This window comes from Bos indicus, chromosome 20 (genome assembly GCF_029378745.1).
Source record: "Bos indicus isolate NIAB-ARS_2022 breed Sahiwal x Tharparkar chromosome 20, NIAB-ARS_B.indTharparkar_mat_pri_1.0, whole genome shotgun sequence".
Classification (NCBI taxonomy): domain Eukaryota; kingdom Metazoa; phylum Chordata; class Mammalia; order Artiodactyla; family Bovidae; genus Bos; species Bos indicus.
Window position 1 is genome coordinate 58,490,111 of NC_091779.1, and position 15,008 is coordinate 58,505,118.

Sequence of the window (15,008 nt, forward strand, 5' to 3'; positions counted from 1 at the left end):
CATTTCCTTCTTCAGGGGATTTTCCTGACCCAGGGATCGAACCCCGGTCTCCCGCATTCCAGGCAGACGCTTTAACCTCTCCAGACACAGGTACTGCTGCTTCTATCAGATTAGATCAGGACCTGCTGCAACAGACACAGCCTGGGGCTTTGCAGATCCTTTCCGCTCTCCATGCCACTTGCAGCTCAGCTATCAGGTTGCTGTTGCTCTTGTTCAGTCTTAAGTTGTGTCTCTTTGTGACCCCACGGACTGTAGCATGCCAGGCTTCCCTGTCCTTTACCATCCCCCGGAGCTTGCTCAAACTCATGTCCACTGAGTCAGTGATGCCATCCAACCGTCTCACCCTCTGTCGTTCCCTTCTCCTCCTGCCCTCAATCTTTCCCAGCATCACAGTCTTTTCCAATGAGCTGGCTCTTTGCATCAGGTGGCCAAAGTATTGGAGCTTCAGCTTCACCATCAGTCCTTCCAATGGATATTTAAGGATGATCTCCTTTCGATTGATTTGATCTCCTTGCTGTCTAAGAGACTCTCAAGAGTCTTCTCCAGCGCCATAATTCGAAAGCATCAATTCTTTGGCACTTAGTCTTCATGGTCCAACTCTCATGTCCATACATGATTACTGGAAGGGCCATAACTGACTAGACAGAACCTCTATTGGCAAAGTGAGTCTCTGCGTTTCAGTCACAGCTTTTTTTTTTGGTCATAGATTTTAGCTCTACCCTATCTACCAGGATCTACAGTCAAATCTTTCAAAATTCTGTTAATGTTTCAGCTTGAGGCACACAAAATAATCACAAAACCATCTCATGCTTCTCAGAACAGAGAAAGAAATACAGGGGTCAAAGCCAAACGGACCTCAGTTTTCCCGGCACACGCTGTTTTACCAGGTGTCCTCAGAGCCGCGACCCAGTAAACACCATCAGGAAACAAGTGCTGACTGACTCTGGCTGAAACGTACATGTACATCCCCCTGCATGGGCAGTGTTTATTCATCTTCAAAATATTTAATGAAAACCCGTGCACCAAACACATCATCTCCCTGTAACCTTTCACAGCTTCAGGAGATGAGAATTAGAGCGAACACATTTAAAAGAGAAACTCCAGCCTGTCTAATGAATGGCAAAATCTGACATGTGCGTATGTCATAGGGGAGGCAGTTAGAACAGAGTCCACAGGGAGGCAGGAAGCAGTCACCCTGCCTGGCCCTGGGTCATCCTGAGCAAGACACACAATTTTCCCTGGTGATCTCTGCTCCCTGACTATGTCTCCTGCCCTAAACACTGTGTCATGGTCGTCTGTGGGAAGGTGGCTCGCTGATTCATTGTTTATGGCTTCGCTATATATATAATTTTGTGATCATCTAATATAGATGGTGTCAATACCTTCTTAGGTCTTTTTCCTGTTTTAATAAACACCTTAATGTGAAGATGGAGTATGAAAATACTTCCAACATGAAGCATTCAACATAGTCATGGCCACTTGTGTGGCTCCGTAATTACATGCTGCACAGAAAACACGCCTTAATCACAGGTCTTGGGCCGATCCCCTCGCCCTAGATCCACCCTGGGGCTCAGAGGAGGGACTAAGTCTTTGTTCTTGGGGCAACTCTCTGTTCCTCAGTTTTTCTTCCCACAGGGATTTATATTAGCAGCTATTCAAACAGACCAAAAAGTGCTCTTTTTCCAAGCTAATTTAAAAAAAAAATTATATAGATCCTCCATTATATATTTTTAAAGGATGTGTGGGCAGATACAGGTTTGAACGGCTATGCATCGGTGTGCCTGGGGTGGCTATGTTTTCTGATTAATAGGGACAATCTGGTACTAAGCAAATGCCTAAATACAGCAGAACCACAAAAGACTCAACTAAAATTTTTAAAATCACTAAAGCCTGATGGGTTTAGACTTCCCAGGGGTCTTCCCAGGTGGCACTAGGGGTAAAGAACCCACCTGCTAATTCAGGAAACAAAATGAGATAAGGGTTCAGTCCCTGAGTCAGGAAGACCCCCAGGAGGAGGGAACGGCCACCCACTCTAGTGTTCCTGCCTGGAGAACCCCATGGACTGAGGAGCCTCACAGGCTATACACAGCATCTCAAAGAGTCAGACAGGACTGATGTAACTTACTGGGACAGCCTTTTTAATGTCTTATCTTACACTTTCCTAAAAGGTGTAGGTCATCTAAAAGGCATAAGCAGTCATATGTGGTGGACTAGATTCATCCTTGAGGCAGCAGATTTCACGATGTAGGGAAGAGGATATTTGGGTTGAACAAACGTTAAGCCCAGCTGTCTCAAAACCCTTGGGGAAATGTAAGAGGCCTGGGTCCCAGAGCTCTATCTTTCCTTGCCTACATTTCTGGTGAAGGCAGAGAAGCAAAGGACGAGGCCTTGGCCCTGTGAGCAGAGTTCAGGCTTCCTCTCAGGAGTGGGTGTCTCTTGGCCAGGTGGGCTGCCCCGGGAACTGGGAAGGTGGTCTGGATCGGGGTGAGGACCCTTTAGTTCAGTTCAGTCGCTCAGTCGTGTCTGACTCTTTGTGACCCCATGGACGCAAAGGCACGCCAGGGAGGACAGGGATGGACAGGGCTTCCTTTCTATCACCAACTCCCGGAGCCTACTCAAACTCATGTCCATCGAGTCGGTGATGCCATCCAACCATCTCACCCTCTGTCGTCCCCTTCTCCTCCTGCCTTCGATCTTTTCCAGCATCAGAGTCTTTTCCAATGAGTCAGTTCTTTGCATAGAGTTTCAGCTTCAGTATCAGTCCTTCCAATGAATATTCAGGACTGAACCTTAGCAACTGCTTATATTCTGAGCAGGGGAACCACTTTAATATATCTACCCTCTGAGCTGGCGCTCACCAAACCCAGATGATAGGCACCAGGCGAGGCCTGGGGTTCCTGAGACAGCACACACTGGCAGCCTCTGAGTCCTCCTCTTCCGCCACCTGCAAACCTGTGCTGAGTCCTGTTACCTGGTCTCACCTGTACGGCACGGGGCCAAGGGGCTGTGGGGCAGAGGGCACGGGAACTGGTGGGCGCCACCAGCAAGCGGGAAGAGCCACAACCTCCCAGGGCCTGGATGTGGACAGGGAGCTGAAGGAAGGGGCCAGGTCAGGAGAAATGCCCTGGACAGAGGGTGGTGGGGCCTCAGAGACTCTGCAACTTGGGCCTTAAGGGAAACGTGTCCCAATTTCATCCTCGCGTAGTGGCTGTGTCAGCGGTTACCCTGAGAATCAGAGGTGGAACTTACGACCTCCAGACCCGGGGTCTGGGCACTTCATCCATCCATTCATCCATCGTTGCTTCATTTGTTCTAAGAAACTGCATGTGAGTCTGAGTGTAACCCCTGGTCTCAATGGTATGTCCTTTTCTCACAGCTTTGAGTAGTGGCCCTGTGGGTTTATCTAAAGAAGGCCGTGTATCGTGAAAGTGAGAAAACACAGGACAGAACTGGACAAAGTGGATCAGGACGAATGGTTCTCACTTGCCAGTGAGCACCCCTGCTGAGCCCACACCGCCACAAGTAGAGGCCCTGTGACCTGCACGCAGGGCCCCCGCTCCCGCCCCTCGCCAAGCCCGCTGTCCACAGCCCGTGCCCCTGTACTCGCCCCGCCACATCTGCACGTTCAGCTCTGTTGCTGCACCCGCTGGCGCCTTCTCAGGTTCTTTCGGTGAGTTCCCACGCGGCTCCTCGCGTGTTCTCAGTGGCCCCTGGAGTTCATCACGCAGACTTTCTCAGGTTACCCTAACCTTAGCCTTTATGTTGAAATACTTGTTAACGGCATCCTCACCTCCACAGACTCACTGAATACATTCATTTTTTTTTTTTCCTGAAGGGCTTTACATTTGGTGAGAAGGGACAGGAATGTCAGGTAGGGGCGAGAGACTGAGAACCAACCCCTGCTCCCGGTAGTTGAGGACCACACCAGGGGAGAAAGAGGGCACTTGTGCACTCAGCGTGTGTGTACACGTGCACACGAGTGCGAGGGGCAAGGCTCTGTAGGATGTGTTAGGAAACTGCGATTTTATTCTGTGATCAACACCAAGTCACTGAAGAAATTTAAGCAGGAGCCCAGTATGACCAGGTTTGTGTTTCAGCTGCAATAAGAGGGTTAGAAGTGAGGCTGGGAGACCTAGTGGGGAGGAGACAAGGTGGCGACGGGTGAAGGAGAACAGGCCTGAAGGGTACCATCCGCTGCTGTTGTTCAGTCACTCAGTTGTGTCTGACTCTTCGTGACCCCGCCGACTGCAGCACGCCAGGCTTCCCTGTCCATCACCAACTTCTGGAGTTTGCTCAAACTCATGTCCTTTGAGTGGGTGATGCCATCCAACCATCTCATCTGCTGTTATTCCCTTCTCCTCCTGCCTTCAGGAGGAGACCCATCAGGGTCTTTTCTAGTGAGTCGGCACTTTGCATTAAGTGGCCAAAGTACTGGAGTTTCAGCTTCAGCATCAGTCCTTCCAATGAATATTTAGGGTTGATTTCCTTTAGGATTGACTGGTTTGATGTCCTGGCAGTCCAAGGGACTCTCAAGAGTCTTCTCCAGCACCACAGGTGCTATTCAGATAAAAGTAACAAAATGTGGAGGCTTCCCTAAATGTGGCTTCCAAAATGTGGCTCAGTGGTAAGAGAATCTGCCTGCCGATGCAGGAGATGGGAGTTTGATCCCTGGGTTGGGAAGATCCCCTGGAGAAGGAAATGGCAACCCAGTCCAGTATTCTTGCCTGGGAAATCCCATGGACAGAGGAGCCTGGTGGGCTACAGTCCATGGGGTTGCAAAGAGTCAGACATGATTTAGAGACTAAAACAACAACAACAACAAAACGTGGTGAGCATGCTCAAAAATCAAAAACAGCAGCATCATATGACCCAGCAATTCCACATCTGGGTGCACTTCCCAAAGCGCCCGGAGACAGAGCAGCTCTATTCACCCAGGCCCAACGGTGGAAGCAACCCGTGTCCACCAAGAGAAGGAGGACAACGAGCCGTCACCTATGCATGGTGGAGCGGGAGTCAGTTAACATGGAGGGACGTCCTGACACAGCCGTCACCTATGCATGGGTGGAGCGTGAGTCAGTTAACATGGAGGGACGTCCTGACACAGCCGTCACCTATCCATGGGTGGAGTGTGAGTCAGTTAACATGGACGGACGTCCTGACACAGCCGTCACCTATCCATGGGTGGAGCGTGAGTCAGTTAACATGGAGGGACATCCTGACACAGCCGTCACCTATCCATGGGTGGAGTGTGAGTCAGTTAACATGGAGGGACATCCTGACACAGCCGTCACCTATCCATGGGTGGAGTGTGAGTCAGTTAACATGGAGGGACATCCTGACACAGCCGTCACCTATCCATGGGTGGAGCGTGAGTCAGTTAACATGGAGGGACGTCCTGACACAGCCGTCACCTATCCATAGGTGGAGCGTCAGTTAACATGGAGGGACGTCCTGACACAGCCATCACCTATCCATGGGTGGAGCGTGAGTCAGTTAACATGGAGGGACATCCTGACACAGGCTACAACAAGGATGAACCCTGAAGACATCATGTTCAGTGGATCAAGCCAGTCACCAAAGAAACATGTATAATTCTACTCACGGTCCTGAGAGGGGTCGAGCTCCCACACACAGAGGTGGAGTGGTGGGTTCCAGGGCTGGGGTGGGGGGAGTTAGTGTTCAGAGGCGGGGACAGTGAGAGCTGAGGGTGGACGGTGGAGATGGGGCATCATCAAGTGGATGCGCCTGACGCCACTGCCACGCACTTCTCAGTCGTTCCGACGGGAAATTTCACGCTCTATGTGTATTATCACAGGGAGAAATTGCGGGCGGCAGTGAAGAGAGCCTCAGGTGTGCTGGCCATTTGGGGGGCAGCAAGTGGGGCCGTGTCCATTTACTTCTGGGAGGTGGTAGGAGCAGGAATCTGAATACTAGAGGCTTCGAGAAGTTGGGAGGACAGTCCAGTGAAGAGTCAAATACTTCAGGAGAAGGATGGGCAGGAAAACCCCGGGAGAGGGGCAAGGAGACAGCCCCAGGTGGAACCCAGAGGAAAACCTACATTTCAGGTGGTTTCTCATGATCATCTCTCACTTTCCTAATTTTCACTTGGATTATAGAAAATGCCCCATTTCACCGATAACAATCATTTATCACCACATTTATAGAAGACAATGCCTGGGTTTTCTCTTTTAGCGGGTTTTGACGGCACCCACTTATCGGCAGGTGATGTGGTAAGCTGGAAACTGCGGAGGGTTGCTTCAGTAAGTGTGGGGTGTGAGTCAAAGCCCTGGGTGTAGAGGCCCCAGTGGCTGGTGGGCAAGAAATCTTGTTTCTCATGTTTCTATTTCCTTGTTTTTTAATGAAGAATTCAGAGTGAAAAGACCATGCTTTTAACTTTTTCAAAATGAAATGCAAGTACTGACCTACACACTATCCCAGAGAGAAAAAACTTGATAAATAATTTTCAGAGAGGTTAAATAAGGCTAAAGTTCCTAAATGGATCTTTTCTCCTAAATACATCACTGGACTAGCAAAAAGACCACTTGCCACCTCATTAGGGGTTAGCATAAGGAGAAGCGGGAGATTTGGAATTGGCTTTCATTCAGAAAGGCCTCAAAATACACAACCTGAGAACATCAGAGGCGGGGAGGACCTCAGAGACCACCTGTTTGCACCCACCTCAGGCGCAGGGGTGCAATGTCACCAAAGACAGAGACGGAGTCAGAATTCAGGTCCTGGCACAAAGAAGACACCCTGCAAGTGCAACACATTGCCTCTTCCAAAGACTCCAACCACAAACATCACTCTTGCCCCGGAAGGTCTTCACTTAGCCGACCATAAACATCACTCTCACCCCGGAAGCTCCTGTCTCAAAGCCAAGGATTAGCAAAAGGTAACTCAGTGGTGGCTGACAGCGACTTTCCAAATTCAACTCGAACTGGGCCAGGCCGGGCAGGGAAGACCTCAGTTGACAGGCCCATGACAGTCACACGGGCAGTCTTTCCGATGCAATGATTGAGTGTGAGCACAATGGAAGGACCCCCTTAAGACTCATAAGGGGCTCTGGTTTTACACTGAAAAAAAAGTGAAGACAGTCAAAATTGCTGCCACGATGCGCTTCAGGCACATGCGTCCTGCAGGGAGCTCGGGACGGGACTCTGCCCGGTTACTGACTGAGACAATCCTTCTGAGCATCGTCCATCCTGTCGTTACCGCTCCTGGGCACTGCTGCCAGCCCGGGGCCCTGCCCTGCCGCGGGGATGCCTGCTGAGTTCTTACCTGAAGCCCGGAGCCAAGCTCTCACACACCCTCCGCGCTTGGTCATGAAGGCAGAGCACAGCTGACCCACCCAGGCTCGCCTTGTTGGGAATATAAACAGATTTCTGAGATTCTTGTTTACTTTCCGGGCCAAGACTAAGTAAATAAACAGAGAACAGTGACAGCTCTCCTCCTTGAGACAGTGGGACAGGAAAAAAAACCCTTGGATTTTCTAAGAGTTTCTGATATAATGCTTGGACCCCGTATCAGCAATCAACGATCACAAACAGGGTGGGAGGTGGCGGCCAGTGCGTCTCAACGCGGCTGGCTCAGTGGACTCGCTGGGAGCCCAGCCCGCAGAGATGCTGATGGGGCGGGAGGTGGTGTGAACCGCAGACCCGGGGGCTGGAGGAGCACAGGGACTCGCTGAGGCCTCGCTCTGCTCAGAGTGGCTGCTCTCAGGCCACCCATGCCTGAGAGGCTACGGCAGGGGGTGGCGGCTGGAGCAAGACAGGAATGAGAGTCCAGGGCTGCCCGTCGGCAAACACTGCTCCAAGGCAGGTCGCCCGTACAGGCCTTTCCCATGAATAACGTGCACACTGAAGTCTAGTTGCAGACACACAAAAGTATCTCCTCGAAGAACAAATTGTACAATTATTCTTACTGTTCATTTGTATCAGTTAACTCTATCCTCCCCCACATCACCCAGAGCACACACAGCATCGCACAAGGGGCCTGTGAGTCAAGTGCAAGTTGCTCAGTCGTGTCTGACTCTTTGTGACCCCATGGACCATACAGTCCAGGCAATTCTCCAGGCCAGAATACTGGAACGGGTAGCTGTTCCCTTCTCCAGGGGATCTTCCCAACCCAGGGATCGAACCCAGGTCTCCCCCATTGCAGGCAGATTCTTTACCAGCTGAGCCACCAGGGAAGCCCTAAGCTACCAGGGATTCTCATCGTCCAGCACATTCCAACTCCAGCCCTGCTGAAAAGCATCATGGCCCTGGCAGTGCTCAGGGGGTACTGGGCCTTTTGGGCTGACCTGAGTATTGGGTCACACTGCAATCCTTACAAATCATACACAACCAAATACAGAGACATTTAATCTCCATAGGCATGTTTTTCACACTGGAAATTAAGGTGTCTGGATTGGGGACTTGTGAAAAAAACTGAGGCACGAAGGCTCTGAAATTTTGGAACTAAAGATTAGCAAAATGTCCTTGTTCCTTCCACCTGGAAGGTCAGAGCAGCAAAAATCACAGACATTGAAGAAACTATCTTTAGAGATCAACAGTGAGTGACGAGAGACAAACTGTTGCTGTTCAGTCGCTCAGTCATGTCCTACTCTGCAACTTCACGGGCTGCAGCATGCCAGGTTTTCCTGTCCTTCATTATCTCTTGGAGCGTGCTCAAACTCATGTCCATCAAGTCAGTATGCCATCCAACCATCTCACCTTCCTGTCACCCCACTTCTTCCTGCCCTCCATCTTTCCCAGCATCAGGGTCTTTTCCAGTGAGTCGGCTTTTCACATCAGGTGGCCAAAATATTAGAGCTTCAGCGTCAGTCCTTCCAATGAGTATTCAAGGTTGATTTCCTTTAGGATTGACTGGTTCGATCTCCTTGCTGTCCAAGGGACTCTCAAGGCACCACAATTAGAAAGCATCAGTTTTTTGGTGCTCAGCCTTCTCTATGGTCCAACTCTCGCATCTGTACATGACTACAGGAAAGACCACAGCCCGTCTGTGTGATCTCACCAAGAGGAGACCTGGAGAGCGCTGGACATCCAGCTGTGCCACAGGAGGGGCCATACTCAACTCCACCCTGGCGGAGGGGTGGGGTGGGGTGGGGATGGAGGTCCCTCAAGTCCAGCCGGCTTTCAGAATGAGAAGGGCTCAGAAGGAGATGCTGACACCTGTGAGTAACAAGCGCCCCCAGCCCAGCACACACAGATTGAGGAGGGCGGCTGTGGGGCCTCCCAAGGGGGCAGCGGCTTCTTGCCCCACAGTCCCTGCGGCTCTTTTGAATCCTTGGCTCTTGTTGCCCCAACTACTTGCCGAAGACTCTTCTCCTAGATGGAAGACCCTGGTCATTGCCTGCTTTCCTGGACCTAAATGTGGACAGGAGGCTCTGGCAGAGGTCTATCAAAGAGCCTAAAGCAGGTTCTTCCCTCCCCATCAGCCTCCCAAGTCTTAACACTGTAAGGGAACAGACAACCTCAAGTTTCCTTACACGGCAGGAAAAATAAAAAATCCAGACATAAGGAAGAAATGGATCAGGTTCTGAGCTCTGATCTGCTAAACGACCGTTAGTTCACAACCGGTTTTATTCAACAAAGAAACACGTTCTTAGTAAAGCAGAAGTCATGTCTCAGGGGATGGGAAGACAGAGTATCAGAGAAAAGGCTCAGGGGACAGAATGGAGTTAAACCAGAAAACCAGCACAAACCCAACCTCCACAGGAGGTTTTCAGGACAAAGTCAAGTGTGATCAATACACGGTTCTTTTTGCCCGGCTAGCCTGCAATTGTGAACACTGGGAAGTAAAGAACACGCCACGGGAAAGGTACATGAGAAAATAAGTCTTCCAGAGCCAGTGTTATTTGTAGCTTCATTTCACCAGGGTTCCTCTGCACATAATAGACACAATTGGAAAAAGAGTTGGACTTTATTTTCAACTCAGACTCAAGGACTTTAAATATATCATGCAACCCCAGAAATACTAATGGGCCCAGCACAGGCCACTGCCTGAACTCAGAGCTCAGGGACCACAGCAGGCCAGGTCCAATGCTGCCCGAACCCGGTAACACAGAGGGGCAGGCCCAATATTGTCTGAACCCGGTAACACAGCAGGGCAGGTCCAATTGCCCGAACCTGGTAACACAGCAGGGCAGGTCCAGTGACACCCGAACCCGGTAACACAGAGGGGCAGGCCCAATATTGCCCGAACCCGGTAACACAGCAGGGCAGGTCCAATTGCCCGAACCTGGTAACACAGAGGAGCAGGCCCAATGATGCCCGAACCCAGTAACACAGTGGGGCAGGTCCAGTGACGCCCGAACCCGGTAACACAGCGGGGCAGGCCCAATGTCGCCCGAACCCGGTAACACAGCGGGGCAGGCCCAATGTTGCCCGAACCCGGTAACACAGCGGGGCAGGCCCAATGTTGCCCGAACCCGGTAACACAGCGGGGCAGGCCCAACGTCGCCCGAACCCGGTAACACAGCGGGGCAGGCCCAATGTTGCCCGAACCCGGTAACACAGCGGGGCAGGCCCAACGTCGCCCGAACCCGGTAACACAGCGGGGCAGAGCCAATATTGCCCAAACCCGGTAACACAGCAGGGCAGGCTCAATATTGCCCAAACCTGGCAACACAGTGGGGCAGGCCCAGTGCTGCCCAAACCCTGTAACACAGCAGGGCAGAGCCAATATTGCCCAAACCCGGTAACACAGCAGGGCAGGCCCAATACTGCCCGAATCCGGTACACAGCAGGGCAGGCCCAATGCCGCCCGAACCTGGCATCACTGCAGGGCGGGCCCAACAGCGCCTCACAGGCAGCTTGGCCAGAAATGAAAGCAGACGCCTCGGCTTTGGGGCAAATCTGAGAATTCTCTGCCTTTCTCTTCAGATCCCTGGAGACATCACAGCCTGATTCTTCCAGCTGGGTACTGAGGTGATGATAAAGTCACATTTAGGCCCCGAGGGATGTGAGCACGATTGGGACTCATTCCCGAGGTGAGCTGGTCAGGAGCAGTTTCCTGTACAGCACCACTTAGTCACCGCCATGACTAACCCTCAGGAGCCGGAGGACTGTCTCCAGGACGCGTCAGGGTGAGGGTAGAGTGGGCACAGCTGACAAACGGAGGGAGCAGCTGGGACGTTCCGATGCTAACAGGAAAGAACTGGAATATGCAGAGTACTGTGATGCTTTCTCAGGAAGGGTGAGCAAACTGCAGAACTCCAAATCTGTACTGCAGAAAACGAAGACTGATATAAAGTGGTTCACAGCACAGAAACTACCCAAATTCAGTTTCTAGAATTTTTCTAGAAACTGAGGGCCAGTGTTTCTGAAAAGCTCTTAAAAATCTCCTATCAGCTCCTCACTAAGATGAGAGGTTAAGCAACACTATCGAGCAGACACAGTGCATGCTGCATACGAAGTGAAGATGCTCTAGCAGTCACCATTTAGTAGTAAAAAGAAACAGGTGGAGTTAATTTAATAGTATATTTTCTTCAATTCATCCTTTAAAATATATTGCCATATCAGATGCAATGACTATAAAATAATTGGACATTCTGTTTTCATTTTAAGTCTTGTAGTCCAGTGTATATTCTGCACCTGCAGACCAGCTCAATTCACTCAGGCCCCATTTCAAGTCTCATCAGTCCAGCAGTGACCACACTGGATGTTTAGATAAACAGACTTGCTAGGAGGTCATTACTGACCTGTCCTGCCACATGTGGAAAAGTGGCCTTGTGACAGCTGCCTGTGTCTAAACAAGTCCACAAGCAATGTCAAATGCTGTTTTGTTCAAATATCCTGCTATTTCAGTGGAAAAACACTTCTTTCAAAAGACATCTCTCTTGTCAGAGCTTCAGACCCCTGACACTGAGGCCTGCCTAACTCAGCTCGCCTCCCTCTGGGGGTCCAGCTGTGTTCCCTCTCCTGGCAGGGAACTTGGTGGGGGGGGTGGGTCTCAGATGCCCCGAGATACTTAACCAGGCTATAAAGATGGCACAGTTATGCTTCCAGGGCCTGCACACTCAACCATCTAGTATTTAACACAAACAAAATAATCCACAATGTGAAAACCTGATTAGGGAGATGCTGAACGTGGTCCCACCTCTCCCACCTCTTTTTAGCATCACCTGGAGGAAACTGCCTTTCTGTCTGCTCTGTTTATGAATGACACTGGCTTCCAAGAGAACGGCTCCCTTCCCCCCTCTCTAACCTGAGATCTTACAACACGGTCTGGGGAACTGAGGCGACCGATGCACCGTTATTTCTGAGTGACAGATGACATCCGCAGCCCCCGATGGATTAAAAAGGCCCAGGGATGCAGTGTTGAAGGGCCGGGGTGCCAGTGACCATCAGGGATTGCACCTCTTACAGGGCTGCAGGAAGTGTGGACGCAAGCCCTGCAGTCACTTCCAGGAGGACGTCCCGGTCGCCCACGAACGCCTACCTTTGTGGTTGAAGATGCCCTCCATCTCCATGCTGCTCCTGGAGTGGGCGATGCACAGGGAGCCACAGGGGACCAGGCCCTCGGCCGCAGGCGACCGGTCAGTGGTCCGCACCAGGCACCAGTCGGGTTTGTCATGGGGCCGCTCCAAGACTTCCACGGTCTGGCCGCGGCGGATGGTGAGCTCGGTGCTGTTGCAGGCCGTGAAGTCGTGGATCACCACGGTCAGCTCGCAGCCGCCGGACAGCTGGGGAGGAGAGGGCACAGGTCAGCCAGCGTGTCCCCACCACGGGCCTGCAGCAGGTGAGGCTGGCGCCCACTCCCAGCTGGAGGGAGTCCAGCTGCGCAGGATGCCGGCTGAGTGGGGGCCCTTAAGTTTCCAGTCCCTGAATTTACCTCCTTTCCAAACCAAGAGAATAGTGTTTACTTTTTCATATTCTAACATCTTTTCCAGTGTGTTACTCTCAGAACCTGAAGATTTTTTATATGAGTGTCCAAATATTCGCCTGAGACATATCCCCCTCCTACGGACAGGTGATTCTTGAACAACATGGGGGTTAGGGGTACTGATCCCCTGCACAGTCAAAAGAAATCTGTGCATAACTTTTGACTACCCCCAAACTAGAGGCCGACTGTCGACCAGAAGCCTTACCGATAACAGCCGACTAACACGTATTTTGCATGTCGTGTGCATTATGTACTGTATTCTGACAATAAAATAAGCTGGTAAAAAAGAAACCATTATTAAGAAAATCATGAGGAAGAGAAAATACATTTACAGCACATATATGTACTTATTGGAAAAAAAAATGCACCTATTATAAGTGGACCCACACAGTTTAAACCTGTTTGTTTACAGATCAACCTTAAGGTAAAGGGGTTCCCAGGTGGCTCTAGTAGTAAAGAACCCACCTGCCAACACAGGAGACATAAGAGACACAGGTTGGATCCCTGGGTCAGGAAGATCCCCTGGAGGAGGGCATGGCAACTCACTCCAGTATTCTTGCCTGGAGAATCCCCATGGACAGAGGAGCCTGGCGGGCTACTGTCCCTGGGGTCGCAAAGAGTCGGACACGACTGAAGTGACTGAGCACACAGCACAGCACACACAAGTACAAACTCTGCTCGCAGGCTTTTTGGGGGGGTTGTTATGAGATACGGTGATAAACAAGACGGAGTTCACCCCAGCCTGGTGAGCGTGGAGTGGCCTGGAGACGGCAGGCTCCTGCGCGCCTGTGCCGCCTGGACTGGGAGGTACCTGCAGAGCAGCGAGCCTGGGACCCCGAGACACCTCTCTCCCCAAAACCCTCAGAGCCCTCCCCAGACCCCACGGCATCTTCCCGACCCTCTGCCCCCGCCCCACCCCACACGCCAACACGCCCCTCCACACGCCACGTGGCTTGTGGCCTGAAAGGCCTTGCCCTTCTTCTCTCCTCTCAGCTTGCTCCTGTTTTCTGACCAAACTCCTCTTAAGTCTTAGGCCCCCTGAAGCCTACCTACAAACTCCATGAAGAGCACCAACTCCGTGACCATGCTCAGGAAACAAGGTGCAGGGCCTCTAGTGACCGTGTGCTGTCCACTGGCCCCAGACTGCACACTCTCTGGGGACAGCTCACCTGCATGCTCACCACCAGCGCCCCGTGTTTGGGCGGTCCCCTCTGGCCCTCCAGTCCGGCTGCCCCAGACTCAGGCTCCCCGGTGTGTCCCCCATCCCTGCGTGGGGTCCACACCACACCCTCCATGCTGCATCCCCGTCTCTCCAGAGCAGTGAGTCTGAGACATGACTCGTCCCGGGCTGCCTTTCAGGTACCGCCGTCAGTCGCATGCCTTCACCCTCCAAACACTGTCAGACTCTGGGGTGTCTGTCTGACTGCTCCCTCCCTCTGCACGCCCATGTGGCTCACTTCACTTGGATTTCTGCAGTGGTCTCCTGAGGGGCCCGCCTGATCCAGGCTTTCCTTGCAAAGTACCTGAACACTGCTGCCATATGCTCAGATACGCCGTCCTCCTATTCAAGAGTCATAGGTACACATTCCTGAGCAGAAGACTCAAAGCTCCTGTCACAGGGTCCCAGCCCACTCGCCAGGCACACTCCATGGCTCCTCGCGTGCCTAACAGCCCGAGCAGCCGTGTCCCCCGTCGGAGGCAGGTCTTGCTGCCCTGTGCCCACAGTCCCTTCTACTTTGAGCCCTCCCTGCCCAGTCTGTCTCATCTAAGTCCCTGTCGAGTCCCTCTGAAAAGTCGCCCCTCAGATGTGTCTACCATCCTTAGCAACTTTCTCCTTAAACAGATTATGCCTCCATCCTGACATGAGCCATGTCTCGGGTTGTATGTGTGTGTCTACCCTCGGCACAAGGAAACAGGTCTGTGTCGCTCTCCTGTGAACGTCCCAGCCGTGTGTGTGTGTGTGTGTGTGTGTGTGTGTGTGTGTGTGAACGGTAAAACAGGTTTGCTCTATAAAGGAAGCCACTGTTTGCAAAGCAAAACAAAACACGGGCTTTTCCTCCGTGGCTTCGGGAAGGGAGTCTGCTGTGTGTGCGACGTGTGCCCGGTTTTCTGTCACCCTCTAG

The 15,008-nt window shown here is 51.8% G+C and overlaps 1 protein-coding gene across 4 annotated transcripts in view; it reads right to left on the reverse strand.

The window, feature by feature from the left end:
- The window catches only part of TRIO (trio Rho guanine nucleotide exchange factor), a 361,479-nt gene that overhangs the window by 74,399 nt on the left and 272,072 nt on the right, over positions 1-15,008 (reverse strand). For all 4 annotated transcript variants that reach the window (XM_070774837.1, XM_070774838.1, XM_070774840.1 and 1 more), the window contains exon 34: positions 12,442-12,685. In XM_070774837.1, the coding sequence (XP_070630938.1) occupies positions 12,442-12,685 (244 nt within the window). The remainder of the gene's footprint in view (positions 1-12,441; positions 12,686-15,008) is intronic.